Source organism: Echinops telfairi, unplaced genomic scaffold (genome assembly GCF_000313985.2).
Source record: "Echinops telfairi isolate 266 unplaced genomic scaffold, ASM31398v2 ScPeMD7_9;HRSCAF=40, whole genome shotgun sequence".
Classification (NCBI taxonomy): Eukaryota; Metazoa; Chordata; class Mammalia; order Afrosoricida; family Tenrecidae; genus Echinops; species Echinops telfairi.
This window is the reverse complement of record NW_022103906.1, coordinates 70,800,561-70,827,691: the sequence shown is the minus strand read 5'-3', so window position 1 is coordinate 70,827,691 and position 27,131 is coordinate 70,800,561. Positions and strand designations below refer to the sequence as shown.

General features: G+C 40.3%; 1 protein-coding gene across 2 annotated transcripts in view; it reads left to right on the top strand.

Annotated features, from left to right (window-relative positions):
• GALNTL6 (polypeptide N-acetylgalactosaminyltransferase like 6) overlaps positions 1 to 27,131 on the top strand; it is a 1,306,147-nt gene that overhangs the window by 1,011,905 nt on the left and 267,111 nt on the right. For both annotated transcript variants that reach the window (XM_045286961.1, XM_004696123.2), the window contains 2 exons: positions 22,633 to 22,818; positions 26,154 to 26,337. In XM_045286961.1, coding sequence (XP_045142896.1) covers positions 22,633 to 22,818; positions 26,154 to 26,337 — 370 coding nt within the window. The remainder of the gene's footprint in view (positions 1 to 22,632; positions 22,819 to 26,153; positions 26,338 to 27,131) is intronic.

Sequence of the window (27,131 nt, the reverse complement as noted above, 5' to 3'; positions counted from 1 at the left end):
AATTCTGACCTTAAAGCTTTTGGAATCGTCAGTCAGCATGCCTGCCTGCCCTCTGCTCCAGAGAGAGGTACTATATCTACTTTCAAGAATGAATCTATCATTTGTTTTAAAGGAAGTCATTATATCCATATTCCATAACTTTCCTCTACAAAAACTTCTTTGGAAAATTCGACCTGAACAAAGGATGCTCATAGCTTTACTCACAAAACCAATGCAGAAATGCAAAATACTGATGCAGAATGGTGTACTAATTCTTTACTAGGGGGAAAAAATATGTCCCCAACTGAGACTCGGTCATCTACAAAGTACAGGGGGCACATAACAGTCCCCAGGAGAAGCAATCCATAGGGTGGATAAGGCTCTCTGTTCTAAAGACAGACAGAGGATTGGATTAGGAAAGCAGTTTTCATTTATGTACATGTTGAATTATGTAGAATTCTTGCAATTGAGATGGCAATTGTTAGTTAGTTGTATGAGCCAGAAAGCGCATGGTCTTGAGAGAACTAGGCCTGCAGAAGAAGATAGCAACTATGATTTCTAGTACAATGGGCATCTGGGCTTAGGTCAACCACACTCAGATCCCTCCAGCACTTAAGCACCTCTCTATTTTAAGAATGAGAAGGTGGTATTGAAACCCTTGAAGGCCCATAGAGCTGTTGCAGAAGTCTTCTCAAAGGCAAGTGTTTACCAGACAGTGGAGTGGGGCGGGGGCGGGGATAAGCATTAGATGGCAAAAGTAGATCAAGGGGAAAGCCCCTCCACTGACTGTTTCCAATAGCTGAAAAAGATCTGAGCCTTTACCTTACTTTTAAGATAAAAAGTTCACTTGCCACATTTTCATGGATGTTGATAGAAGAGAGGAGAGTTTGGGGTCATTGAGAAGACTCCATTATGCATAGTACAGTAAATGGTATGAGGTTTTTGTTATTGCTCCCCAAACTACACAATTCTCTGGGGATGATGATGCCAGTAGGCTTAGATCAACGCTGACCTGCAATGGATTTGCATCACAGCAAAGGAAGCTGCGTATTGAAAATCCCAGTCTTTCATGCAGCATTGCAAAGAAACCTACACAATATTGGCCCCAGATAGAGGAGCAACTTTATTATTAAACTTTCCCTGTGCTCCATGAAAATACAACCTGCCCACCCCTACCCCCCAAGGCAAGGAGCCCTGCTGATGTAGCAGGCTACAAGTTGGGCTGCCAACTGCAGGATCAGAAGTTCAAAGCCACCAGCTATGCCATGATAGAAAGATGAGGCTTCTACCCTCATGAAGAGTTACAATCTCAGAAAACCCACAAGGGTAGTTCTCCCCAGTCCTATAGGCTTGCTATGAGTTGGAATTGACTTGATGGCAGTGAGTTTTTGGTTTCATGTCCAAGGCTTCTATTTATATTATAAATTATATTTATTTTTATGTAAATTATTTAAATATAAATTAAATTATACTTATAAATATCCTTGAAAAGATTAAAAAAACCAACTCCACTGTCATCAGAACTATTCAAACTCATAGCAGCCCTGGCCCTAAAGAATAGCTCCTCAGAGCTGAGACACAAAGCCCATCTGTGGACAATGGAACATCCTCCCACAGAAGGATCACAGGGAGGGTGTAAGTCAATCAGGGTGCAGTAGAACACTAATGGGTCACGTAATATACGTCTGATCCCTTGAGGCCTCCTCACCCCCCACTATCATGGGGGCGACCCCTGTGCCACTTCCCACTCTGAACTCTACGGGAGCACATACATAGGTACAGGCAAGAGACAAAACTCACAACACGTGGAACCAGGAACAGGAATAGGAATAGAGATCCCAAAAGGGTAGGGGGAAGGGGGGCAAGATGGGGAGGAAGGGGGTCACTGATCGCAATGAGTGGCACATAACCACACACCCCCATCCAGGGGGGAAGAATAACAGAAACCAGAGGGGAAGGAAGACAGTGTTGGTGTGAGATTTGAAAAAAATTAACAATCTATAATCTATCAAGGGCCCAGGAGGGTTGGGTTGGGGGCAAGGGGGTGGAGGAGGGAGGGGAAAAAAAGAGTAGCTGATCCCAAGAGCTCAATGGAAAGTAAATGTCTAGAAAAAAATGATGGAATATGTACTAATATGTCAGATACAATTAATGTGTGGATTATAACAAGAGTTGCAAGAGTCCCCAATAAAAGATCTTTAAAAAAAAAAAAAAAACTCCTCAGAGTTTTTGATACTGCAAACCTTTGCAGACTAGACAGCCTCATTGTTCTCCCATAAAGTGTCTGGTGGGTGTAAGCCAACAACCTTGTGGTTAGCATCCCAATGCCTAAACTGTTGTGCCGAGAAAAAAAGGTATTCAGTGTTCCCAATCACAAGGCATGGAGAAATGTAAGAAATGCAAGGAAAATTTTCTCCAGAGAAGTGGGAGCAGGTAACAAGGAATTCTCTGCTCACATGTTTCCAGGAGTGAAGAACAAATCCACAGGCCTGCAGAAGAGAGCCGTGTCAGGTTTCAAGACCTCCTGCTGATTATGAAATGAAAAATGAAATTAAAAGGTTATGGTAATCCTAACAAACCAGAAGGATTGCAAACAATAGCTAAGGGGAGCCCAAAAGCTCTGGGTTTAAAATCAAGAATGGTATGCATCAGGGTTGTAGCCTCTCTCCATATTTATGCAGTCGGTATGCTGAGCAGAGAAGCAGAGAAGCTGGCTTGAATGAAGAATGTGGCATCAGGTCAGAGGAAGGATTATTAACAATCTGTGGTATGCATAACTCAAACATGCTTGCTGAAAATGAGGAGGACTTGAAGCACTTGCTGATAGAGACTAAGGATTCTTTCAGTATGGATAATGACTGTGTAAACAAGTCCCAAATCCTCACTACTGGACCAATAGGTAACATTATGAAAAATGGAGAAAAGATTGAAACGGTCGGTTTTGTATCGTTTGGATCCACAATCGATGTTTGTGGAAGCAGCTGGCAGAAGATCAAAAGATCAGTTACATTAGGTAAATTTGCTGCACATGACCTCTTTAGAATATCGGATAGCAAGGATGTACTTTGAGGACTAAGGTTTGCCTGACCCAAGTCTGAGTTTTAATAAGGTAGGTGCAAGAAGAATCAATGCATTGGAATTGTGTTTGGGGGTGGGGGATATTACAAGTACCATGGACTGCTGAAATAACAAACAGAGCTGTCTTGGAGGAAGAATGGCCAGAGCGCCCTTAGGAGGCAAAGATGGAGAGGCTTTGTACTGTGTACTTTGGATTTGTCAGGAGAGACCAGGCCCGGGAGAAAGACATCATTTCTGGTAAAGTAGAGGGGCAACGAAGGAAATGAAGGCCTTCAACAAGATGGATTGGCACAGCAGCTGCAGCAATCGGCTCAAGCATAGGAATAATTGTGAGTGTGGCCCAGGAGCAGGCGGTGTCTCCCACTGTTGTCCTTAGGGCTGCTGTAGGTCAGAAGCGGCTTGATGGCACCTAAAAACAACAACAAAACTCTGAGGCATGTCCTTAATTATGTGGGACACATACACAGCTTCGAACCTCCAGCAGGGACACAAGCGAGATCCCAATCCATCGCTGTGAATCAAACACTTGCAGAGATTGACTGGGAAGTGATTGCATCAAGGACCAACGAAATGATGAAGCTTGGAAAACATTCGGTATGCATTATCAGTTTAAAAATATATATATATGTATATATAAAATGTTTTAAATCTTTCTAGTTGCTATATGAAGTACAGGTTAACTAGATGTATGTTTAGGACTTTCTGTAGAAACTCTTGGAGTACTCTAGAATAAATATGAAAGTAGCATTGACTAAGTGACAGTAGAAAAAAGTAGGTAGATTCAGGAGATACTAAGGCAGTAGAGACAAATGGATAATCCAAGGTAATCTCTAGGCTTCGACTTCGGTAGCTGAATGTATGCTAGTTTGACTTACTGAGTTCTGGGCATTAGAATGATGGTTTCCATGATAGACATGTTAACTATAGAAAGACATATTTGGAGTTGGCTAATTGGCGGTTGTTAATGTGGGCCAGGAACTCAAGAGAAAACTAATGAGTTATCATATATAAAAAACATAAAACAGTACCTGGTACATAGTTAGTGATCAAAATGTTGGCTAACGGTGAGAGAAGAGAACTCTAGACAATGAGAGAGCCAGTTTGCAGATAAAAGCTTGAAAGTCACTGCAACCAACTGAGAGCTTGGGAGTTTGTGGAAACTCCTATGGAGAATGGTCTTCAATAGAAACCAAGATCACCTGGGACAGAGGTCCGGGAACTCCTGACATCAAAGAATCTCATCATAAATATGAACATTGGCAAAGAAGCTGAGAATAAATGCCCCTCACTGTAGTAGGAAAAGAGGAGACTGAAAGATCATAGACATAGGATAGAGGAGGTTCTAAAAATGGAGATACTTCACCTGTGTTGAAGGTGAGTGAGATTTGAGACTATGGGTAATAATACTCTCTAAGTGTGAATATGTTCTTCCATCAGGAGGCATATTATAGCTGAATTTATTTGTGCTGATGGAAGCCTATGATAGCTAGATTTGTTAACTCATTAAGGGTTGCAGAATGGTAACATTCTAATTCTATCTTTTCTTCTTATATTATGGGGGATACCTTGCATATATTTACATAAATCTGGTATCCTCAGCTGTTTCCCCAAATGATTTTATATGCCTTGCATATTAAGAGACTAGAAAACAGGAAATTTGGAGCTAGAAACTTGCTGAAATCATAATAGAAACAATTGAATATCGATTCAGCAACTCTTACTTTTTCAGTTGGCTTTGTGTGTGTGCATGCTCTAGAGATAGTATGAAAAGTCTTTATTTGAATTCTGTTAATGGGAGTAAGTAGATTTACAGTAGTCAACCAAGACAAAAAAAATGACCATTTTCTAAATTTATCTAGAGAAATTCATGTTTTTATTTGCCACATAGAAAAAAAAAGGTATCAGTTCCTATTAGGTAGACAATTACCATTGACATTCTACGGTTTGGGTCAAAATATACACATGATATATGGTAAGCAATTTAAGAAATTGAAGAAAAATCTTACTTTCTCTAATTATAATGTGCTTCTGGTCATGGGGATAAAAACCTCAAATTCCCAAAATGCCTTAGAGTTGCAGTAAATAGTATATCCCTGTTGTGCAAGGATTCATGGGAAAAAGTAGATAAGCATATATATGTTTGTGGGTGTATATAATTCATGATATTTCAGAACTGATAATTAGGCATCAGTCATAATAACTTACGCATGCTTATTCTATTGTCTTAAGGCCATGTTCTATGACATTCTGCTAGTACCAGAGTGTGCATATCAAAGGCATTTCATCTCCATGGGTGCTTTGAAAAACATATAAATCCATATTTCCACATCAATAGTGATCCTGGCCCCTCCTGCTCTCCCCTTGAGATGTAAATTAGAGCATTCAAAGGAGATTGATGGAACTTGGCAATGAATTGCTGGGCCTCAGCACTGGGCCCTGGAGGCAGGATAGGCATTGGGTAAGTCTAGGAGAGCTCCTCTTCTTGGGAAAGGCCAGCAATGTTCTAGAATGATACTGTCTGTCCCTTTGGGAGTAAAACCTTACGACTAAACTAGCTAACTTTCCAAACTCTGTATAAGGAGCACATCTATTGAACACGAGGAAATATTTGATGAATATGTGGTACAGCAAAGTCATTATTTTAACATTAGTGATGTATTATAGCTAGGGAACTGCAGGAGATTAGACAGATACAATAATGACCAAAGGTAACACCCTGGAGTTTGCTTTGGGACTATACTTTTGATATTTGTTAAGTCTACTTTGATTTAGCTTTAATTTTCAGAAGTGAAACAAACCGAAACAAAATACTAATCACTTTCGTGCTTTTTAGGAAAAAAACTAAATATTTTATTCCTACTCACGGCCATGGAGTCATTTCCGACATAGTGATCCTGCAGGACAGATAGAACTGCTCCTTGTTATTGTGTTATTGTGTTATTGTGTGCCTTCAAGCCAGTTCCAGCTCATAGTGATCCTTTACAATAAAACAAAATACTTCCTGGTCCTGCACCATTCTAACACTTTTTGTTCTATCTGAGCCCATTGTTTCAACCACTATGTCAATCCATCTCATGGCGAGTCTCCCTCTTTTTCACTGCCCTTTCACTTTACCAAGAATGATGCCCTTTTAGAGCGGCTGGCCCCTCCTGACAACATGCCTAAAGTACTTGAGATGAGGTCTCACCAACCTTACTTTTAAGAAGCATTTCAGATATACTCCTACTAAGACAGATTGGTTTGGCTGTCCATGGTACTCTCAATATTTTTCACCAGCACCATAGTTCAGATGCATGGATTCTTCTTCCCTCTTCCTTATTGAATGTCCTATTTTCACAAGCATTTGAGGCATGTGTTAGACAGGGTTCTCTAGAGAGATAAAACCAAATTGCTGATAATTTAATATATTTATTTATAAAGATAATTAGATATATAACGAGAAATGAACTGTTAAATCATATACAGATAAATATATAATACAAGAAATGAACAGTTAAATTATAAAGCAGTACAAATGTCTCAGTGCAACTCACTCCCGTGAGAGAGAGTTGTGAGACACTAGCAGTCTTTCAAGTCTAGTCTGCTGCCAGTTCTTCCACTATCTAGAGAGAGAGAGCTAGGCTATCTCAGCACAGCAGCCAATCACAAGGCAGGTCACCAACTGTCATCCAGGTCACCAACCACTATTCCCCAGCTCCCGAGATATCTTAAAGGGACCTCAACTTATAGTGACACAGTCCACAGGCTAGGCGTCCCACAGGTAGTGTAGCCTGTAGATTGAAGCACAAAACAAGCAAGGCAGCCGCACACTGGTTTGATGATCAAAGAGCGAGAGACAAGAAAGGCGAGGCTCATGGACCCATTTATCTCTCTGCCCTTCAGTTAATCCCACTTGTGTTTATCGGCCAGGCTGACACAATAAACTATCTCAAGGCAATTGACAATATCATGGCTTGCATCAGATGCACCTTAATTCTCCAAGTGCCATCTTTGCTTTTCAAGAGAGGTCTTGTGTCGTAAATTGACCTAATACAATGATTTGTGCAACCCTTGATTGCTGCTTCTATGAGCATTGATTGTGGATCCAAGCAAAATGCCATCTTTGACAATGTCAACCTTCTATCCTTATCATGATGTTTTCTTTTGGTCCAGATGTGAGGATTTTTGTTTTCTTTACATTGGGTTGCAACCTTTATTGAAGGCTCCAGTCCTTGGTCATCATCAGCAAGTGCTTCGTCTTTCTCACTTTCAGCAGAGAAGGTTGTGTCACCTGCATATTGCAAGTTGCTCATAAGCCTTCCTCCCGCTGCCTGGTTCTTCTTCATCCATATCAGCATAGTGAATATGTATGCTGAGCGCATATCCTGATGTTCATCTTCCCAGAATTTAAACTTAAATGCAGTATTATTTTATTTTATTTATTTTGAATGCCTGACTCTTGATCCATGTACAAATTCAACATGAGCATGAAGAAGTGTTCTGGAATTTCCATGTGTCATAGTGCTATCCATAATGTTGTGTTGACCCACACAGTCAAATGCCTTTGCATAGTCAATAAAGCACAAGTAAACACTTTTCTGATATTCTCTACTTTGAGCCAAGATGAAACTGATGTCCAAAATGATATCCCTTATTCCAAGTCCTCTTCTGAATCTCACTTGAATTTCTGGCAGCTCCCTGTTCATGTAATACTGCAACCACTTTTGAGTCATCTTTAGCAAAATTCTACTTACGTGTGATATTCATGCTATTGTTTGATAATGTCCTGTTATTTATGGTAAATCTTTAATGGAGCAGACAGCCATTTGAACCAATGACCTTGTGATTTGCAGCCCAATGCTTAATCCACTGTGCGACCAGTGTTACTTAAGTATTTGATAGGACTAGATTTCCTCTGTTATGTAAAACTTCCCAAGAAAAATCTTGGGATTTTTACTCGGGATTTAAACTTCCCGAGAATTATAAAACTCGAAGAACTATTCAAGATCAACCAATCATATCCCTTTACCTTAAATAACTAAGCATTACCACTGAGTCACTTCCAACTCACAGCGGCACGTGTGTTTCAGAACTGCCCTCTGGAGGATTTTCGGATACGGCAATCTTATGGAAGCAGGTCACGAGGGCTTTCTTTGAGCTGTCTCCAGGTAGATTCAATCTGCCAACTTGACAGTTAGTAGCTGAAAGCAAACCATGTGTGACTCAGAGTCACATCCCTTCACTTTAACTCTAAGGAGAATAAACTTGAATGGTGCCTTGTGGGTAAAGTATTGGGGTGCTCTCCCCCAGGTTGGTGTTTCATGTGTACCAGCTGCACCACAGGAGAAAGATGAGACGGTCCGTTCCCTTCAAGATTTACAACTTCAAAAAGTTACAGTCTCAGAAAAAGAAAAAAAAAGTTTTCGATCTTCAGAAACCCTATGAGGGTCACTACCTTCATTTTTGAGTTATGGATAATTAGATGCTAAACCTGAGCTCCTAAGAGAATGGCCCCTCACCAAGGAAGTCAACCAGATCATTATTCAAAGGCCAAACATTCCACTTACCAGTGCAACGTGGAAACTAGAGAAATCGAATTCAACATCTAATGGGACTTTTGAGGTGGTCAAAATTCCCTTGTGTTTAGGGAATTCACATTATAAATGCATTTAGTACTTTAAATGGAGCTTAGATATGAGACATACAAAATCAGATATGCTTGCAGGAAGGACACATGTAGAAAGTAATCTCTGAGTTCTTGAGAATTTCCTATTAATAGTGTCCTACAACTTTACTGAATTTCCCATAAATTAAGTCTAAATCCAGCACCCCTGGGAAATACAACAGTCCTTTGATATTGGTCTTGTTGTTAGGGACCATCAAGTAATTCTGAACCAGAGACACTCCATGTTTTGTGGCACACTGCCACCCTGCCCCATCTTTGCAATCATTGCTAAGCTTAAAGCCAGCTTTGCAGCCAGTTTGTCAATCTATTTGTTTAAAGTCTTCCTGCTTTTCAATGACCTCCTATTTTCACAAGTCCTTCACCAGGGGCTGTCCCCCCATTAAGAGTAAATCTGCCTCATGAGGTTTTTCAGGCCAAAATCTTGGTACAAAAACTTCTCTTTCCAGCATTAAAAGGGAAAGATGTTATTTAGAGGACTAAGGTATGCCTGATTCAAACCATGGTATTTTCATTCAGCTCAATCTCATTCAACAGCTGGAAAATGAATACAGAAAGCTGAAGGAAAAATAGTGACATTGAATTATGTTATTGGCAAAGATGATTAAATATTCCAACGACTACCAGAAGAATGAGCCAATTTGTTTTGGAAGAAGCACAACCAAAATATTCTTTTTGTTACTTTACAGTTTTATTGGCTCATAATCCACATATCATATAATTTAATTGTTTAATCATATCAAGAATAATTGTACAATCATTACCTCATCAATTTTAGAACATGTTCTTTCTTTCCCCCATGATTAAATCACCTTTAAAATTAGTTGTATAAACACTTTCAATTCTAGGGCTCCCTTCCCCTCCTGCCTTCATTATTTACTCCCCCTATCCCCTCTCCCTCCCCATCTCCTCACCCCTTGCATCCCCTATAAACCCTTGCATCAGTATCAGTTATTATCTCTATGCATCCACTCTTTCTGTGCTCCACAAACCAGTAAACCCAACAGAAACAGTAAAGAACACAATTGAAATAGCAAGGCACAGATAAAACAATAGTAATATAAAGATAAAAATACAAACAATTAGTAAAATCAAAAAGACCTCCATCAATATTTAAGAAGCCAGGGAAGATATTTTTGTCATGGAACAGGCAAGAGATCCTTGATCATAGAACAAATTCAGTTTGGGTCTAGAGGGAGGTCAATTTACCCAGTCTCAAGCTTGATCCAGAATAATCAGGATTACAATGATCTATGAAGGGGTACCCCCCAAAAAAAAAATTTGGAATGGCACTGGGCAGAGCAGAGCTTTCATAGTACGCATTTTTCCTGCTAGGCAAGCATCTAGCAACTCACTCTGAGTTAGTGCACTCAGTGGCATAACCCGGGAAGGTTCTCTCTGGTCACAGTGAATTTTTGCTGGAACCTTGTTTTCTGTGATGCCCAATTTAAGAGAACAGCGTGCAGCTGTGAAATTTTGTTTTCTGCTCAGGAAAAGTGCTGCAGAAACTGCTGTGATGTTGAACACAGCTTACAAATACAGCGCTAGGAGAAAATCTCAAGTGTCCAAGTAGTTTCTCATTTCAAAAAAGGTGAAATGCCAATTGATTACAACCCTTGTTCTGGACATCTGTCAAATTCCCAAATGAATGAAAATGTCAACTCGTGGTGCATTTGAAATTCATTCTACCAGGTTAGACTGTTAAACAAGCTTTCTATTTAGAGGTTCTAAAAAGATTGCCTAACAGTGTGCAACAGAAAAGTCTGAACTTGTGGCAGACAGGGACTAGTATTTCCACCACAACAATGCACCTGACCTGCTCACACAGCCATCTCATTGTGCCAGTTTTTGGCAAAAAAAACAGCATGCCTTCCTTTCCCCATGTACCTTACTCACCTGACTTCGCTTGATGTGATTTTATTTCCATGAATGAAGAGGGACATGAAAGAAGAGCAAGTTGAAGATGTTGAAGAGGTGAAGAAAAAACAAGGGAGGTGCTGTCATTCATCCAAACAGATGTGTTTGAAAAAATGTGTCCAAGGATGGAGTCACAGATTCGACAAATGTATTAAGTGTAATGGAGAGTGCTTTGAAGGTGATAAGGTTGTTTTGTAAAAAAAATTAAAATACATAGCTTTGAAAAAATACTGAGTTTGGGGGAATACCCCTTCATAAGTTTGCTAGTAAGGTTGTTCCAGACCTTTGCCTGTGGCTAGAGGGGATCTGCTAGCAGCTTAATTTAATTAGGTACTCTGCAGGTGAGTTTGGGGCTCCAATTGTGGTCCACAGCCTTCCACAAGTTGGGTGTTCACAATTTTAGCTCTGACACTTTTCCTTTTGTCATATTTGAATTTCGTTATTGTCTTCTTTGGATTACACAGGATGGTGGGCTTCTTCCATGTGGACTCCTTGTTTAGATGGCTGCTTGTTTGAATACAAGCCTTTAAGACCCCAGACATTATTCCAATTAATAGCCAGGCACCCTCTGCTTTCTCACCACACGTTGCTGCCGTCCTCATGATCTTCAGTGATCATTTCATGAAGGCGAGCACTGAGCATGGCCTTGTTATCAGAGCTAACTGTTCTTGGATTGGGCTAGAGTTGAGTGGGAGCCCAGCATCCCCTTGCTTGTCCATGGAATATGCATGACTGAGGTTTACTTTGGCAATCTTCTTATGACAAAATCAAACCCCCACAGGACCAACTATACCAGTTCCAGCAAAAATAAACAACCAGCAAACTAACAAACAAAGGAGGGGGACCTAAAGGCAGGAAAACAAAAACCCATATAAACTAAATAGTACAGCAGTGTCAGTCATCCCCCTGGGGTATAAAGCGATTACACTGATAACATCAATTTTCCCAGTGACACAGCATTCTGGACACTGTAAATATGAAGATCCTATGCAAGTACAGCTCAACCTTGATCCACTGTCTATGAGTTGTTGCCCTACACCGTTTGCTCTCCAGTTATTTAGCTCTGTTTACACTAAGTATGGGGCAAGTTCTTTCAAGTGCAGATCACTACCCAACAAATCAAAACCTGTCATGTCACTGTGAAGGGACATCAAGGTACTAAATATATGGTGATTCTGGGTCCCTTTCATTGGACACCCCCATGCCAGGAGTTCCCCACAAGGTCCAATAACTGCTACTTCAATAGTCCCCAGCAATTACTCTCTGCTGCCTCTCCCATCCGAATACCCCAGTCTTCAGTACAAGAGTGCAGGCCTCCAAAGCAGGTCTCAGTTAGTTCAGCCACGCCTCTATGGTGTCATCCCTGTGTTATGCCATGCTGCCTGCACAGTCAGTGTTCAAGATCATGTTGTTTAGCCCATGGCTTGGTTCACCAAGAAGTGGGTAGAAGCGTATTTGTAGAGTCAACCCAGGACACAAAATCTGGTCCATTGTCCCACTAGGTTACTTACCATCATTGTTAACAGCCCTCCTGGTGTGAGGTTACTTCTCCCGAATCACCCACCATAGTCACCAGCAGAACTATCAGCATCTCCTCCACAATGTAGATGCTCCTGCTTAGCTTGCTTTACCATCAAGGATCTCCTTCTATTACTATGGGGCCCCTTGATTTGCCCCAGCTTTGTCTCAGTGCTGTCTAACCTCAAATGGATGGTCATCTCCCACTTCCTCAATCTTGAGGGAGTGACCCCAAAAATTGTGAGGTCTCCTTTTTCAAGCTGTCTCTTGAGAAGTATGCAAGGTGATGTATGGTTCATAACTAGTAGGTAGCCTTTTCCCCTTTTGTTCAGGACTTTATTCCTAAGATTTGTTTAATTGGTGTTTCTCCTTATAGCAGTAGACTCAAAATACTTGTCCTTTTTTGATTGGCTTACTTCACTCAGCATAATGTTTTTCAGGTCCTTCCATGTCATGCCCCGCAGGAGAACTGGCTGTTTCCAAATGCGGGGCTTTATGCTTCCATCACTGTTTTTTAGGGATGCATAGTATTCCATTGTGTGCATTTACCATAATTTCTTTATCCATTCTTTCACTGTTGGACATTTGGGCTGCTTACAGTTTCTTGCTTTTGTGAACTGTGCTATGAATATTGGAGAGTATACACCCACTCGTGTTGTGTCTCTTATTTCTTTCAGGTCTATGTCTTATAGTGGTATTGCTGGATCATATGGGATTTTAATTCCCAGTTGCTTTAAGTATCACCATACCATTTTCCACAGTGGCTGTATGTATTTATAAGCCCACCAACAGTGTATACAAGTGCCAATCTCTCCACCTCCTCTCCAACATTTGCTGTTTTCCATTTTTTTTTTTTTAATGTTACACTGTGGGTGTAAAGTGGTATCTCATTGTGGTTTAAATTTGCATCTCCCTGACGGCTAGTGATCGTGAGCATTCTTCATGTGTTTTTAGCCAGTTGTACTTAATTTTTGGTGAATTGTCTGTTTATGTCTTTTTCACATTCCTTAGTTAGGTCTCTTATTGTATCCTTGTTGAGCTGATGTAGAGTTCTGCATGTTTTGTTAATTAGTCCTTTGTCCAGTGCGTCATTGGTAAAACATTTTTTCTGGGATGCCGTCCAATTTGATGTTCATAAGTGATGTAATTCCAGCATGCGCCAGTCATCTCATCTTCTGCTAGGTTTGCCTTCTCCATTATACTTGTTATCTCTCAATGCCCTGCAATAGAGCCCTTAAGTTTGCTCCAGTCTTCTCATTGATGATCCTGAGAGCTTTGGGGTTTACAATTAGGTAGTTAATCTATCTTGAGTTCATATTTGTTCATGGGGAAAGGTGTGGGTCTTGTTTCATTTTCTGCATACCGAAATCCAATTTGTCCAACACCATTTGTTGAAGAGGCTGTCTTTATCTCATAAGATCTCTCTAGGTCTTTTGAAAAAGATTAGATGCCTGTAGGCTGATGCATTTCTGTCTAGGTTTTCTGATCTGATCCATTGGTCTACATTCTACCAGTACCAGGCTGCTTTGACTACTGTGGCTATGTAGCAGGTGTTTAGGTCAGACAGTGGTAGGCCTCCTACTTGGTTCTTTATAAGAAGTTCATTGTTTATCCTGGGTTTTTTGCCTGCCCATACAAAATTGGTAATTACTTTTTCCATTCCTTAAAGCATTTATTTAGAATTTGAATTGGTATTGCACCGTATCTGCATTGTTCTAGGTAGTGTCATTTTCACAACGTTAAATCTGCCTGTCCATGAGCATGGGATATTCTTCCATTTATGTGTGTCCTTTTTAGTTTCTTTAATTTTCTCTGTATAGTTCTGTCGTTCTCTCAGTACAGTTCATTTTTCACTTCAGTTGGTTTATTCCTAAGCATTTCATCTTTTATATGGTTATTACATATGGTAGTGATTTATTAATGCCTTTTTCATAGTTCTCTTCACTGACATCCAGGCATGCAATGATTTCTGGTTATTAACTTTGTATCCTGCTACCTTGCTGAATTCCTCAATTGTTTCCAGCAAGCTTTTTGTAGAGACTTTGGGGTTGTTTATATGTACGATCGTATAACCTGCAAATAACAAGGCTTTCACTGCTTCTTGGTCAATCTGTATTCCTTTGATTTCTTTTTGTTGTCTGAGGCTCTAGCTAAAAATTTCAGTGCAATGTTGAACAGTAGCAGTGACAGAGGGCAGCCTTGCCTCGTCCCTACTTTCAGTGAAATGTTTCTCGTTTTTCCCCATTGAGCATGATGTTGGTTGTTGGTTTGTGGTATATGGCCTTTAGTATGTTGAGGAATTTTCCTTCTCTTTCTATTTTATTGAGTGTTTTGAACAGAAATGGGTGTTAAATATTGTCAAATGCCTTTTCTACATCTATTGATCATGTGGTTTTTATTTCTTGTCTTGCTTATGTGATCAGTTACATTGTTTTTCCTATTGAACCATCCATACAAGCCTGAAATAAATCCCATATAGTCCTGGTAATTCATATATATATATATATATGCTGTATTCCATTGGCCAGGATTATGTTGAGGATTGTAGCATCTATGTTCATGAGGGATATTGGTCTGTAATTTTCCATATTTGTGGGGTCTTTGCCTGATTTGGGTATCTGAGTTTGTGGTCTCTTTCTATACTCTGGAAGAGCTTGTGTACTGTACTTGTCAGGTTTTCTTTGAATATTTGGAAAAATTCCCCTGTGAAACAATCTACCTGGGCTTTTCTTTGTTGGTAATTTCTTAATGATTTGCTCTATTTCTTCTTTTGTTAAGCGTCTGTTGAGTTTTTCAATACCTGTCTACATTAATTTGAGTGTGTGATGTATTTCTACATATCTGTCCATTTCTTCTAGATTGTCAAATTTGTTTGAATACAGTTTTTCATAGTAATGTAAACGTGTTATTCTTTTTTTTCCCATTTTGGATCTGTTGTAATGTCTTCATTTTCATCTCTTATTCTGGATATTTTCATCTTTTGTTACATTTTCTTTGTTTCCTTTGTTAAGTTTGCCAGTAGTCTATTTTGTTAATCTTTTAAAAGAACAAACTTCTTGTCTCGTTGATTTTTAACCTTTATCTACATTGTTTATTTCTGTTTTGATCTTTATGATTTCTTTCCCTCCTTTATTGGAGGGATTGTGCTGTTATCCTTGCTCCAGTTCTTGGAGGTGTGTTAGTGTATTGATTTTGGATTTCACCTCTTCTTTCCAGGTGTGTCTTGATAGCTATAAATTGGCCTGTATTTACTGCTTTTGCTTTGTTGGAAATGTTTTGATACATTATGTTATTATTCTCATTTGTCTCAAGAAGTTTAAAATTTTCTCACTTGTTTACTTTATTACCGAGTCATTGTTTAGTATTATGTTATTCAATCTCCATTTGTTTGTCTTTATGTTTCTGTTCATTTTATTTTTGATTTCTAATTTTATATCTTTGTAGTCTGAGATTAATTATAGGATTTCAATTTTTTTAAATTTGTTGAGGCATGATTTGTGGCCTTGTATGTGGTCTATCATTGAGTATGTTCCGTGTGTATTGGAGAACAAATGCTGTGTTTTTTGTTTCATGGAGTGTCTCTACTTGTCTATGAGGTCAATTTTTGTTGATTGTGTTATTGATCTTTTTTGTGTCTTTGTTGAGTTTTTTTCTGGAAGTTCTGTCTTTCCTTGAGAATGGTGTATTAAGGTCCCTGTTACTATTGTCTATGTGTCTCTATCCTTTTTCAATTCCATGAGGATTTGATTTCATTATTTCAATGGTCTTACATTGGGTGCATACATGTTTATTATAGTTATGGCTTTATCATTATGTAACCTCTGTTGTTATCTTTTATTGCACTCTGTGTGTTAGTTACATAACTGTTGTAAATTTGAGTATTAAGGCTGAAGGGATGGAGTTTAGTGTGTCAATCAGGTTAGAGATGGTGACCTCATTTGGAGCTGCTAAGGAGATACCATATATACTTGAGTATAAGCCAACCCAAATATCAGTCAAGGCACCTAATTCTACCACAGAAACTGCATTAAAAATGTTCTGAAAAACTCTGCTTTTACACGAGTATATACAGTAAATAGCTTGCTGGAGGCAAGAGATTGACTCACTCCCTGAGAGATGCTCTACTAATAAGACACATGGCACTGCACTGATATGGCCCGTGTTCTGGGAACTGGAGAAGCCACGTGGAGGCACCTGCCAGTGCTAAGATGCTTACGACACCACTGGATCCACAAGACTTCCCACCCACTGGCCTGTGTTCTTCCTGCATTTGGTGTCATTGCATGTTTTGTGAGTCTGAAGAGGAATTTATAAATTGGTATTGGACATATGAGCTAATATAGGACTTATGGACTTGATCTGGACTGGTCTGGGATGTTTTCTCAATATTCAATTGCTTTTGCACATAAAGTTCTTTCTTATACATACATGTGTGTTTATGAATTTGTTTCTCTAGTCTACCCAGACTAACACACCTTGGGAGTGTGATACTAGAGAAACAAATCATAAAGATGGAGCGTGGGTGTTTGTTTGACTTCTTCCTCAAGGTAGTGTTTCTTATTTGGCTAGCCAGAAGACAAATATGTCCATGCAGTTTACTGGGTTGTTTTCTGGAAAGAATATAGGAAGTTAAAGTTTTGATTTTTTTTCTTTGGTTGTTTTTTGGTTACTTCCATTTGAAATGGCAAAAAAATGAACGTGGTTAATGTGTATTTTGAGTTCAGGGGACAAAATAGCTCACTGAATTTCTCAGAGAAGCTACTAAGTGAAAATAGCTGACAGAAAGCCTGGCTCTGGTTTGATGTTTTCAGAGGCCTAAACCCATATTTTTGTATTAATAGAATAGTTTAGATAAAGGATTAAGATAAGCTAAATAAGGACTGAACTTGACTGATTTAAGAATTGAGTTTAGTATCTGATTCTACTTTGTTTATACTGATTTCTTCTGCTTATTATTGTTGATAAAGGATTGATGGAAATGATGATTGGGAAGTATGGAAATAGAGAGCTTGTAAGCTCATTTGCTTTGAGCCATTAAAATTTGATCTTTAAATGGGTTTAGGACTTGCCTGCAAAGACTCTAAAAAGATAAGCCCCACCCAGTGCTTTGGACTACTCAGGATGTTTGCATTCCCCGAGACCTGCCTAAGGACTGTTGACAGATTGAAGACAAAAAAGAAGTAACTCTTGACTTTTGAACTAGTGGTTTTTGTCAGAAGCTGGAAAAAATCGGGACCCACGAAAAAAACATCTCTGTAGGACTGAACATTAAAGAGAGCCTGTGGGCAGGCTGAAATGCTTGCTAGGTGGCCACTTGGATCCACTCTTTGAGTGGAAGTGGGAGAAAAGCAGCAATAAGGAGATAGATTGAGTCTGGCTACTGACACCTGTGTACCTGGTTTTAGGATCTAGAAGAAAAAAACAGAGCATGTTGACTGGTCTGAAGTTTATGACCTAGCCCAAGGAGGCTAGGATTGTTGAGAATTTGTGATGGGGCCTATGGTCTCAAGACAAGGTGACCAATGGTCACCCTGGTGAGACTAAGTGAGGTAGCCCACATTGAATTGACCAGAACCCAACCAGATGAAGAGAAGAATTTTGAGCCTATGAATTGGTGCATATTATTGCAGATTTTATGGATGGCCTGTCCTGATTTGACTTTGCTTATGCATGTGGATTTCTAAGGTCCAACTGGAATGAAGATTCTTCACATCAAAGAATATAATTGTCTCCTCAGAGCACTAGGTTAATATAAGTGGGCAGTATAGAAATTGGATACCCAACATTGGGCAGATAAAGGCATAAAGTGGCTGGCTTATAAACTTTCATAGGTAGAAGAATATTTTCATATGATTAAGGCGTAGGTGTTACTTAACTGCAACTGCTAAGCATAGAATATTGTTATGTGGTTCACTTATAGAATATTATGTTTAAATGAGGCTTTGACACATATTGAATTATATTTTCATTTTATCCTATTAGGTACAGATATGATTGTATTGTTCATTTGAAAATTATATATGGCTAAAGAGTGTGAAAGTGTCAAATTGATAAGAGGTGTTCTGTGGTAGTTAGATAATCTATTGTCAATTTGAGTATTAAGTGTTTAGGACTGGAGTTCAGTCTGTCAATCAGTAGAGATTGATGATCTCATTTGGAGCCGCTAAGGAGATAAATAGCTCACTGGAGGCAGGAGATAGACTCACTCCCTGAGAGATGCTCAACTGACAAGACACATGGCACTACACTGATAGAGCCCATGTCCTGGGAACTGACGAAGCCAGGTGGAGACCCCTGCTAGCACTGAGTTGCTTATGCCACTGGATCCACAAGACTTCCCACCCACTGGCCTGTGTTCTTCCTGCATTTTGCATCATTGCTTGTGTTTCATGCATCTGAAGAGGACTTTATGCCTTGGTATTGGACATGGACTTGATCTGGACTGGGCGAGGTTGTTTTCTCAATATGCAATTGCTCTTATATATACAGCTCTTTCTTATACACACATGAGTCTCTTTGAATTTATTTCTCTAGTCTAAACAGACTAACACAAAATCTATCTTCTCAGAGATTAACTTTGCTACCCCTGCTTTCTTTGGGTTGCTATTTGCTTGGTATATTTTTGTCCAGCCTCTGATTTTTAGTCTGTTCATGTCTTTGTGAGATGTTTCTTGTAGCCAGCATAGTGATGGATTTTATTTTCTTATCCATTCTGCTACTCTCTGTCTCTTTACTGGTGCATTTGTTCCATTAACATTCTGTGAAATTATGCATATGTATTTGTTACTGCTATTTTCCTTTATATATGTGTGTGCTGTGTGTTTAGTTTCTTTGTTCTTCTTGTATTATTTCCTTGCTTTGGATGTTGCTTTGTGTGTGCAGGTTTTTGTGAAGAATTGTCTTGTATGTTGGTTTCAGGTGTGTGTGCTGCTGCTGGTTTGGGGCCATAGTATTTCATTGAGTATTTTTTTGTAATGGTGGCTTTATTTTTGTGACTTTTTAAAATTTCTCCTTGTTTTGGAATACTTTCATTTCTCCATAATATTTAAGTGATAACTTTGCTGCATACAAGATTCTAGGTTGACAGTTTTTTGCCCAGTACTCTGTGTACGTCACTCCACTATCTTCTTGCCTGCATGGTTTCCACCGAGAAATCTGAGGTTATTCCAGTTTCTGACACTTTGAACATAACTGAACTTTTTTCTCTGGCTACTTAGTATTTGTTCCCTTGTTACCAACGTTAGATATCTGGAGTAAAGTGCACTAAGGAGTTTTCCTTTGGGGATCTCCCCTGGTTTGGGTTCTTTCAGCTTCCTGAATAGTTATCTTTTCGTCCTTTAGCTACTGAGGAAAGTTCTCTTGCTGTTCTCAGTGTGGATTTCATTTTTCTTCTTCCTCTTCTGGAATCGCTGTGAGATGCGGTTGCTCCTTTTAGTTGTGTCCCACCTTGTTCTCAAGGTCGTGTCCGTCTCTTTTGTCTTTCTCGTGATTTGTTCTTTTTTATGTTGGAACTGGTATATTTATCTTCTAGCCCGCTAATTTAGGTTTCCGTCTCTTCAAATATGTTTCTCTATTCTTTCATACATTCTACTGTTTCTTTATAGTGTTGTTTAATTCTGCTATTTCAGTGTTAGATTTTTGTGTCTGCTTGGAAGTTTTCTTCTATAGCATATAGTGAGGTTACTAGCTTTTCTATTGTTTAACTCTTTCTCCCAGACTCTTCCTTCAACTGTTGCACAAATATAGTCATCATTCATTTAAATTATTTTTCTGGTACTGCATATACTCGTGCATAAGCCCAGTTTTTTCAGCACATTTCTAATGCAGTTTTAATGCACTGCATTTTTAATGCAGTGGTAAAATTAGGTGCCTCAGCAGATATTTGGGTTGGCCTATACTGGAGTATATATGGTATATCCATAGCCTGTTTAATTGCAGGCATTACATTTAGGTCTTGTTGGTATTTGGTTATTTGTTACTATTTCTCTTGGTTTTTTGTGTGCACCGATATCTTCTTTTGCTTTCTTGACATCTTGGCATTGCTATTCGTGGTGTTAGGGAGGTGGTTCTCTGTGGAAGTGGTTAATTCTATTTGGTGATGCAGTAGAGGGGTTATGGACAGCTTATTGTAAGTATCTGGAGTAGAGTGTTAGATTAGGTGTTGGGGGAGCAATCAGACAGTAGGGCAGGAAGTGTTAGGGAAGAGAGAGAGACAGAAATAAGGTGTAAAGAAATGGGAGGAATCAGGCAGTGTTATTTCATAGGTTAAAGGAATGGAGATTAGACCCAAAAAAAAGGTCTGATTAGTAATAATGGTGGAATGGGTACTAAATTTGACAGGAAAAAAAGTCTAAGATTGGGCGCTGCGCTGAGTTGTACCTCAGGAATGGTGGGTTCATTTTGCTGAGTTAGGCTGGAGCTTGCTGGTCGTGTGAAGAGTTGGTCTGTTCACTAGTTACGCCTGCTCCAGGATGCCCAATAGAACTCCTCACATGATGTTCATTCATAGAAGGAATAGGATGTAGGTGCTCAGGAGTAGGTTCTAAGTGGTAATATTAATCATGAAATGCCTTCCTGTTAAGTATTGTACTTTTTGAAGAGTTAGATCAGAGGGTTATAGGAGATGTGTTGTTACTTAGTTGATTTTAAGAGAGTTTAGTGTGTGTTCCTGGTGGGAGAATCATTAAGGTGTGTTACTGATGTGGGGGAAGTGGAGTCTTGAGGGAATGTTGGTTGGGGTGGGTGAGGGATATATTAAGCAATCTACCAGTATCATTCATCAACCCTGGATTTTATATAGGGAAAGTGGAGTCCTTCTCTTATTGTGCTTGTAGCAGAAGGCCCTTTTAGTGTGAGTTTATACACAACTCAGTACTTGTGCCCTTCATGTGTGGTTCCAGGGTTGAAATGGGCTATTGGATTGGGGACCCAAGGTGGAGGGAGAGGGGGGACTTCCAATTAGGAGATGGTACTGCTAAGGACAGTGAGTCCTTACTTAAGTTCGTTGTTACATCAGACATACAGAGAAAGGTTGCAAAGTGTAAAATACAGGGCATACCAAATATTGAGGTCTATTTCAGGGAAATTGGATAGTCCTTTTTCAAACTCCAGTAAAGCCCTCATCACATGGTGTATGAAAGCAAGTGATGAACAATATAGCAGTGCATATCCCACAGCGAGCCACCAACTGCACTTACTTGGCATATAAAGAACATAGAGATTGATGCATTCCATCACAGTCACTAGAAAGGGTTTTCTTCTGTTAAATAATGTATCTGGTTTGATATTGTTCCCATTGTGGGCTTTTTGGTTAGCCAAAGAGAAAACTTTTGAAATTTTATTTTCTAATCTAAAATAGCTAAATTCAAAATAATAGCTTAGTATCTCATCTGCCTTTCCTTTTAATATGGTTTTAAAAGCAAGTCAGTGATCTTCCTACTTTAAGTCAGAAGCCAGGTGTTAAACTTGAATGCAAATTTACTATTATATTTGTAGGGGGGTACATCTACTTGGTCCTTGTCCATGTGACAGATATTTGTTTTTCTTTCTTATTGCTTTCCATTCCTTCTTGTTAACACAATGAAGACTAGGGGTAGTGTATTAGTCTGGGTACTTTGGAGAAACAAATCCACAAAAACTCATGTATAAGAGAGTTTTATATAAAGGTTAAGTGAGCATCAAGAAAACATCCCAACCCAGTGCTGCCCAAGCCCACAAGTCCAACATTAACCCATATGTCTGACACCAATCCACAAAGTCCTCCTCCATCTCACAAAACAGACACAACGATGCCGACTGCAGGAGGAAAGCCAAGTCAGTGAATGTGTAAGCATCTCAGCACTGACAGGGGTCTCCACACGGCTGCTCCAGCACCCAGGGCTTCATCGGGGTAGGTCCCTGTGGCTTCTCCTTGGGGATGTCTTGCAGGAAGTCAGCCTTGCAAGCTGAAGCAGGGAACTGCTAAGGCAGCTGCCCCCTGTTCCAACCATCACAAAGCAAGAGACCCGAGAACTAGAAAGGCGAGGCTCACTGAGCCATTTATCCCTCCGCCCTTCAATTAATCCCACATGTGTTTATTGGCCAGGTTGGCACAATAAACTAACTCAGGTAGCCTTGTTGGGAAAGCACCTTCTCTGTCTAGCCATGTGCCGGGATGTTGATCTGACCATGCTCAGGAGGAAGCCGAGGTGGGCTCCAGCATGACCCATGCTGGCCAACAGTGTTTGCAATGACAGAGTTCTAACATATGGATGGCTTCCACTGTGTTCAAACCACAGGCAATGTTGCCGTTTTGGAAGCATTTTGGTATGTATAACATACAAAATCCTCTTGGCTTAAAATATTATTGATATCTACCATGTAAACGAGAAGAGAAAAACGGACTTTCAAAACGTCACGTTATGAGCAAATGCTTGTGACTATTGTAATGTGACTAACTTTGTTGTATTCTTTCCATACATTCTCTCTTTCCTTCCCAGAACACTTGAAGGATAAATTAGAAGAATACATGTCCCGATTTTCCAAAGTGAGGATTGTTCGCACCAAGAAAAGGGAAGGGCTTATCCGGACAAGACTCTTGGGTGCCTCCATGGCGAGAGGAGAAGTCCTGACATTCCTGGACTCCCACTGTGAGGTTAATGTGAACTGGCTGCCTCCACTCCTTAGTAAGTACTCAGAATCCCACAGCATGCTGGGACTTTGCCAGGCTTCAGGGCTTGTTTCTGAGCAGTGTAGCATTAACAAAGCTAGAGGTCCCTCTTGTTGAGCATGGGGATGTTGGATTTTTGCCTAAACTGCAGTTGAAGCCAAAAAGATAACTAGAAAACTACCTTAAAATGAGCATTTCGGTTAACCCCCAAACCAATCTAATTTGAGATTTTTAAAACGTTCATGTTTCTTTAAGAAGCCCTCTTGTAGTTTTGGTTGCTGGATAATGGTGTAAGAAAAACAAATTCCAAAGAATGTTAATAACTACAGTAAGAATAAAACACACATGCACGCACAACATTTAAGCTGTATTATGCAATTGTTAGGGACTGAGGACAGGATGTGATTCAGTCCCCGAATACAGTTGACGCATAAGCACAATGATATCTACTAGGCATTATTCTAGTCACTTTCCGTTCATTTTCTCTCCGTCTCTGGTACCAACCTATCGACCCCCCTTAAAAGGCCCTCAAGAATTCCTAAATTTTAGTCCAGGTATCCATCCTGCATACTCACAAATTGGCTGTGAGGAAGAAAAAGAAGCTGTCACGTTGCACTGGAACCGGTAGAAACAGGAAAAACTGAAAGTTGCTCAAGCTAAGAAATACATACATGGCCCAGTTAAAGCTCTACAATTGGGGGGTTTTCTGTTCAGCTTTGTCTTGTGATAAATTCACATCTATAAAGCCAAGTAGTGGATAAGAAATGTGCAGAAGTTTTCCAGAGTTTACTTTTCACGGTTTCATTTTTCCAAAGGACCTCCATTAGTACCTGTATTCACTAACCTCAAGAAATCAGAAAAAGATGTTTGCTTTTATTCAAAAGGGCAAAAAGGCACATGGTGCTCAGCATTCATTTCACCATGAGCAGCTGAAGAGAGAGCAAGCATCCCTAACAGGGAGAGTAGCATAGCCCAGCTCCTTCCCCAGGGAATATACCCAGCATCTCAGCATCAAGCAGCCATAGCTCTGACCTGTGTCTCTGAGCACTGCCTGTTAGTGGTCTCTTAGCTTGTCTGTATCGTATGGAATGATTTCATAGGTTACTGTTTAGTCTTGGGGAAAAAACCAATTTTTCCCATCTAAATGAATGGTAATAGCTTTTTAGTTGTGTACCTTATTGGCTTTAAAAAGGTTCGACAGGAATGCTTCACTTTTAGGTAGTGCAAACCTGAACGGAAAAAAAATATGTGTTTCTAAAATGTTTTGGGCACACACATGATGTGGCCCTTCCTATTCTTTCAGATTTTATTCTATAATAAAATCACCTTTTATCGTAAATATATCCCTGGCCTTGCAGCTAAAACCAGTAACAACTGCCTTCACAATAGCTGTCTCTGAAAGAATGATTTGTTATTGACTACTGTGCAGGATTTCAGCTGGAACCAGGAAAGCTCCATTAGTAAAAGCTGTGGGGAGAAAATCAATGGAAACTGTATACGATGTAAAGCAGAAACAACCAGTAACATCCCTGCCACATCACCCTGATACACACCCCTCCTTAGTCGACTGCCCAGCCATCCTAATCAAGAGGAAGGTTTGAGAACTCTAACAGCCCCAGACAGACTCCTGAAATCCTTTAATTAAAAGTACCTTGTCCAAGGACACAGCAATTTAGAGTTTCATCAGCCACGGGGAGCGTCCCTCAATCTGAATGTGACCTATATGGTATTGCATCCTGGAAAAGTCAGCAAAGGTTCTAATGTATTATGAACCAAACCAATCCCTACATGTCAATGTCTCTGATTGTTCATTATTAACCCAACAACCAAAAAAAGAATAGAGAAGCCCCCCTCTTCTCATTAAAGCCTTTCATTTCCTGCAGGTCTGAGGGATAAAAAATGATTCCATCTCGGGATCACTATCTTTTCTGATTTCCCTCTCTCAGTGTCTTGACACATCATCCAAAATGAACATACAGGTGGCGTCAGAGGGTTTCTTGGTTCATTTTTCACCTTGGGATTATACCTGAATTTCAATTTCCCATTAAGAGTCTGTTTGTTTGATCCCTGGAAATTGAAATGTAGGCACAAGCCTTGGATGAAAAATTAGTCATGCCGCTTCCACCCTCCGCTGGCCCAGCTGGGTGAGAGCGGAAAGGAAATGTGAAAGGAAAGTTGACAGTTAATTTAACAGACTCATTCTCTTTGGGTCACCTTGGGACTCCTTGTTGGTCAAGGACCTTGTAAATCAATCTGATTCCGAATTTGATTGAAGCAAGTCACTGGAACCTGAATACTAAACCCTCCGCAGAGGTGATGGGAGAAATATTGGAGAGTCAGGAAATGATGGCTTCCTCTGTCTAAAATGTCTGTGGGGAAACACTAGCCAGAAAAAGATTAAATCCCATTTAAGGCTTGCCAAGGGGGAAATGGATGCTCTGAGTTTTGTGGGTAGGGCTTGACTTGAAATAGTCCGTGAGGATCCGTGTCCTCCAGGCTCTCTGATCCTACTGGGGGATCCTGTCAAACACTGCAAGCCCTTCCACACCCTGCCTCTTTGTGTCCCTTTGTTGCTGCTGTTGAGTACTATTGAGTGGATTCTAACTCATAGTGACCCCATGTGACGGAGAACTTCCCCGTCGTGTCACCATGGCTGTAATCTTTACAGGAGCCGATGGCCCGAGGAGCCACTGCAAGGCCTCCAGCCTCTAATCTTTTAGTTTACAGACGAGTGCTTAACTGTTAGTGCCACTAGAGCTTCTTGGAAAAACAGCCCATCTCAAAGATCAGTGGCACGATACAATTTGGCAGAAGCTCTGGCAAAGCAGAGTGCCAGGAATTACTTGCATGATCTATCAGCATGCGGTGGGTTGACGGTGCAGTTTGGGAGGGGGTTTAATGTCACTGTGACTGTTATAAGAGTAGATGCTAAAAAATCTTGAAGTTAAAGAATTACATTTTGGAACCTCCAGAAAGGAAGCCAATATGCTCTCAGCAGGCGCTGGGTACATGCTTGAAGGAACACAAGTACAGTTTGTGTTCTGTGAGAGCATGCTGGATGCATGCTACAATGACAGATTGGGGACAGGGCAGAGCAAATGGACTTCTGCAAGTCTCTCTGGGACATAACTTTCTTCAAGGAAAATACAACAGCTCTAATTGTACCTAATCACTGTCCCTTCCTGTTAAGTCCAGCATCCAAACCGAGATTCCTGCAAAGTGCTTTAAAAATGACAGGGAACTGGGCTGTAAGCATTATGCATTAGCAGGGATCCGCGGGCGTCTCGGCGGAGAAATGATAGATGGCCTGAGCCGGCATGTCATTTCCTATTTTGCGCTTTCATTTTTCAGACCAAATTGCACTAAACCACAAAACCATCGTGTGCCCTATGATCGATGTCATTGACCACAATCACTTTGGGTACGAGGCACAAGCTGGCGATGCCATGCGAGGAGCCTTCGACTGGGAGATGTACTACAAAAGAATCCCCATCCCTCCAGAGCTCCAGAGGGCAGATCCCAGCGACCCTTTTGAGTGAGTAGCAGCTAAGGGAGGGGTCGGAAAGAGGGCAGGCAACTCCTTCCAGGTGTGCCATGCCTGGGACCAATGATGACAATTATCTCTAATCGATGGAATAAAACAGGTGGCAGCAGTATGCAACCCATTGGAGAAAGGTCAGACCTGCACGTGGTCAAAAGTCACAAGCTGTGCTGAAGGCCTGGGCTGGCCCCTCTCACACTTGGTCAAATGTGTGAGAGACTTGGAAGGTGTGCCGATGTGAGACACAAGAAAATGCGTCCCAAACAGAAAATACACAGAGTAGAAATGGACAAGCACTGGTCTGATATTTCCTTAGATACTCTCTTTGTGGTTTCCTTTCTCCTTGTCATCATTAGCTTTCCCTAAAGAACAAAACTGTTGTTTTGTTCATGAGAATTCAGGGGAACCAGTGTGTAAGTCGATATTCTGTCCCCTGATAGGAATAGGTTATTTATCCTAGAAGGCACTACTCCTGAGAAGGTGGTCCCAGAGTTTAAATTTGGGAAGTTCAATCAAAATGACATATCCTGTAAACAGCCATTGGTAACGCTGGCCCTTCATTTAAGGGCTTCATAGAAAAAAATTTGTAATAGCCATTGGATGATTTCTGCAGAACTAGGCCCATGTCTTTTAGAGTGGATGTAATTATGATAATATCAAGAAAGAAGGGGAGAAAGCTTACTTAGCAAACTAGCAGGATCATTAATAGTGAACTTTCTCCCCAAATTAGCCCAGAGACGGGCCAAGGCATACCCTATCCATTCCTTATATGCACTTTTTTGAAATAT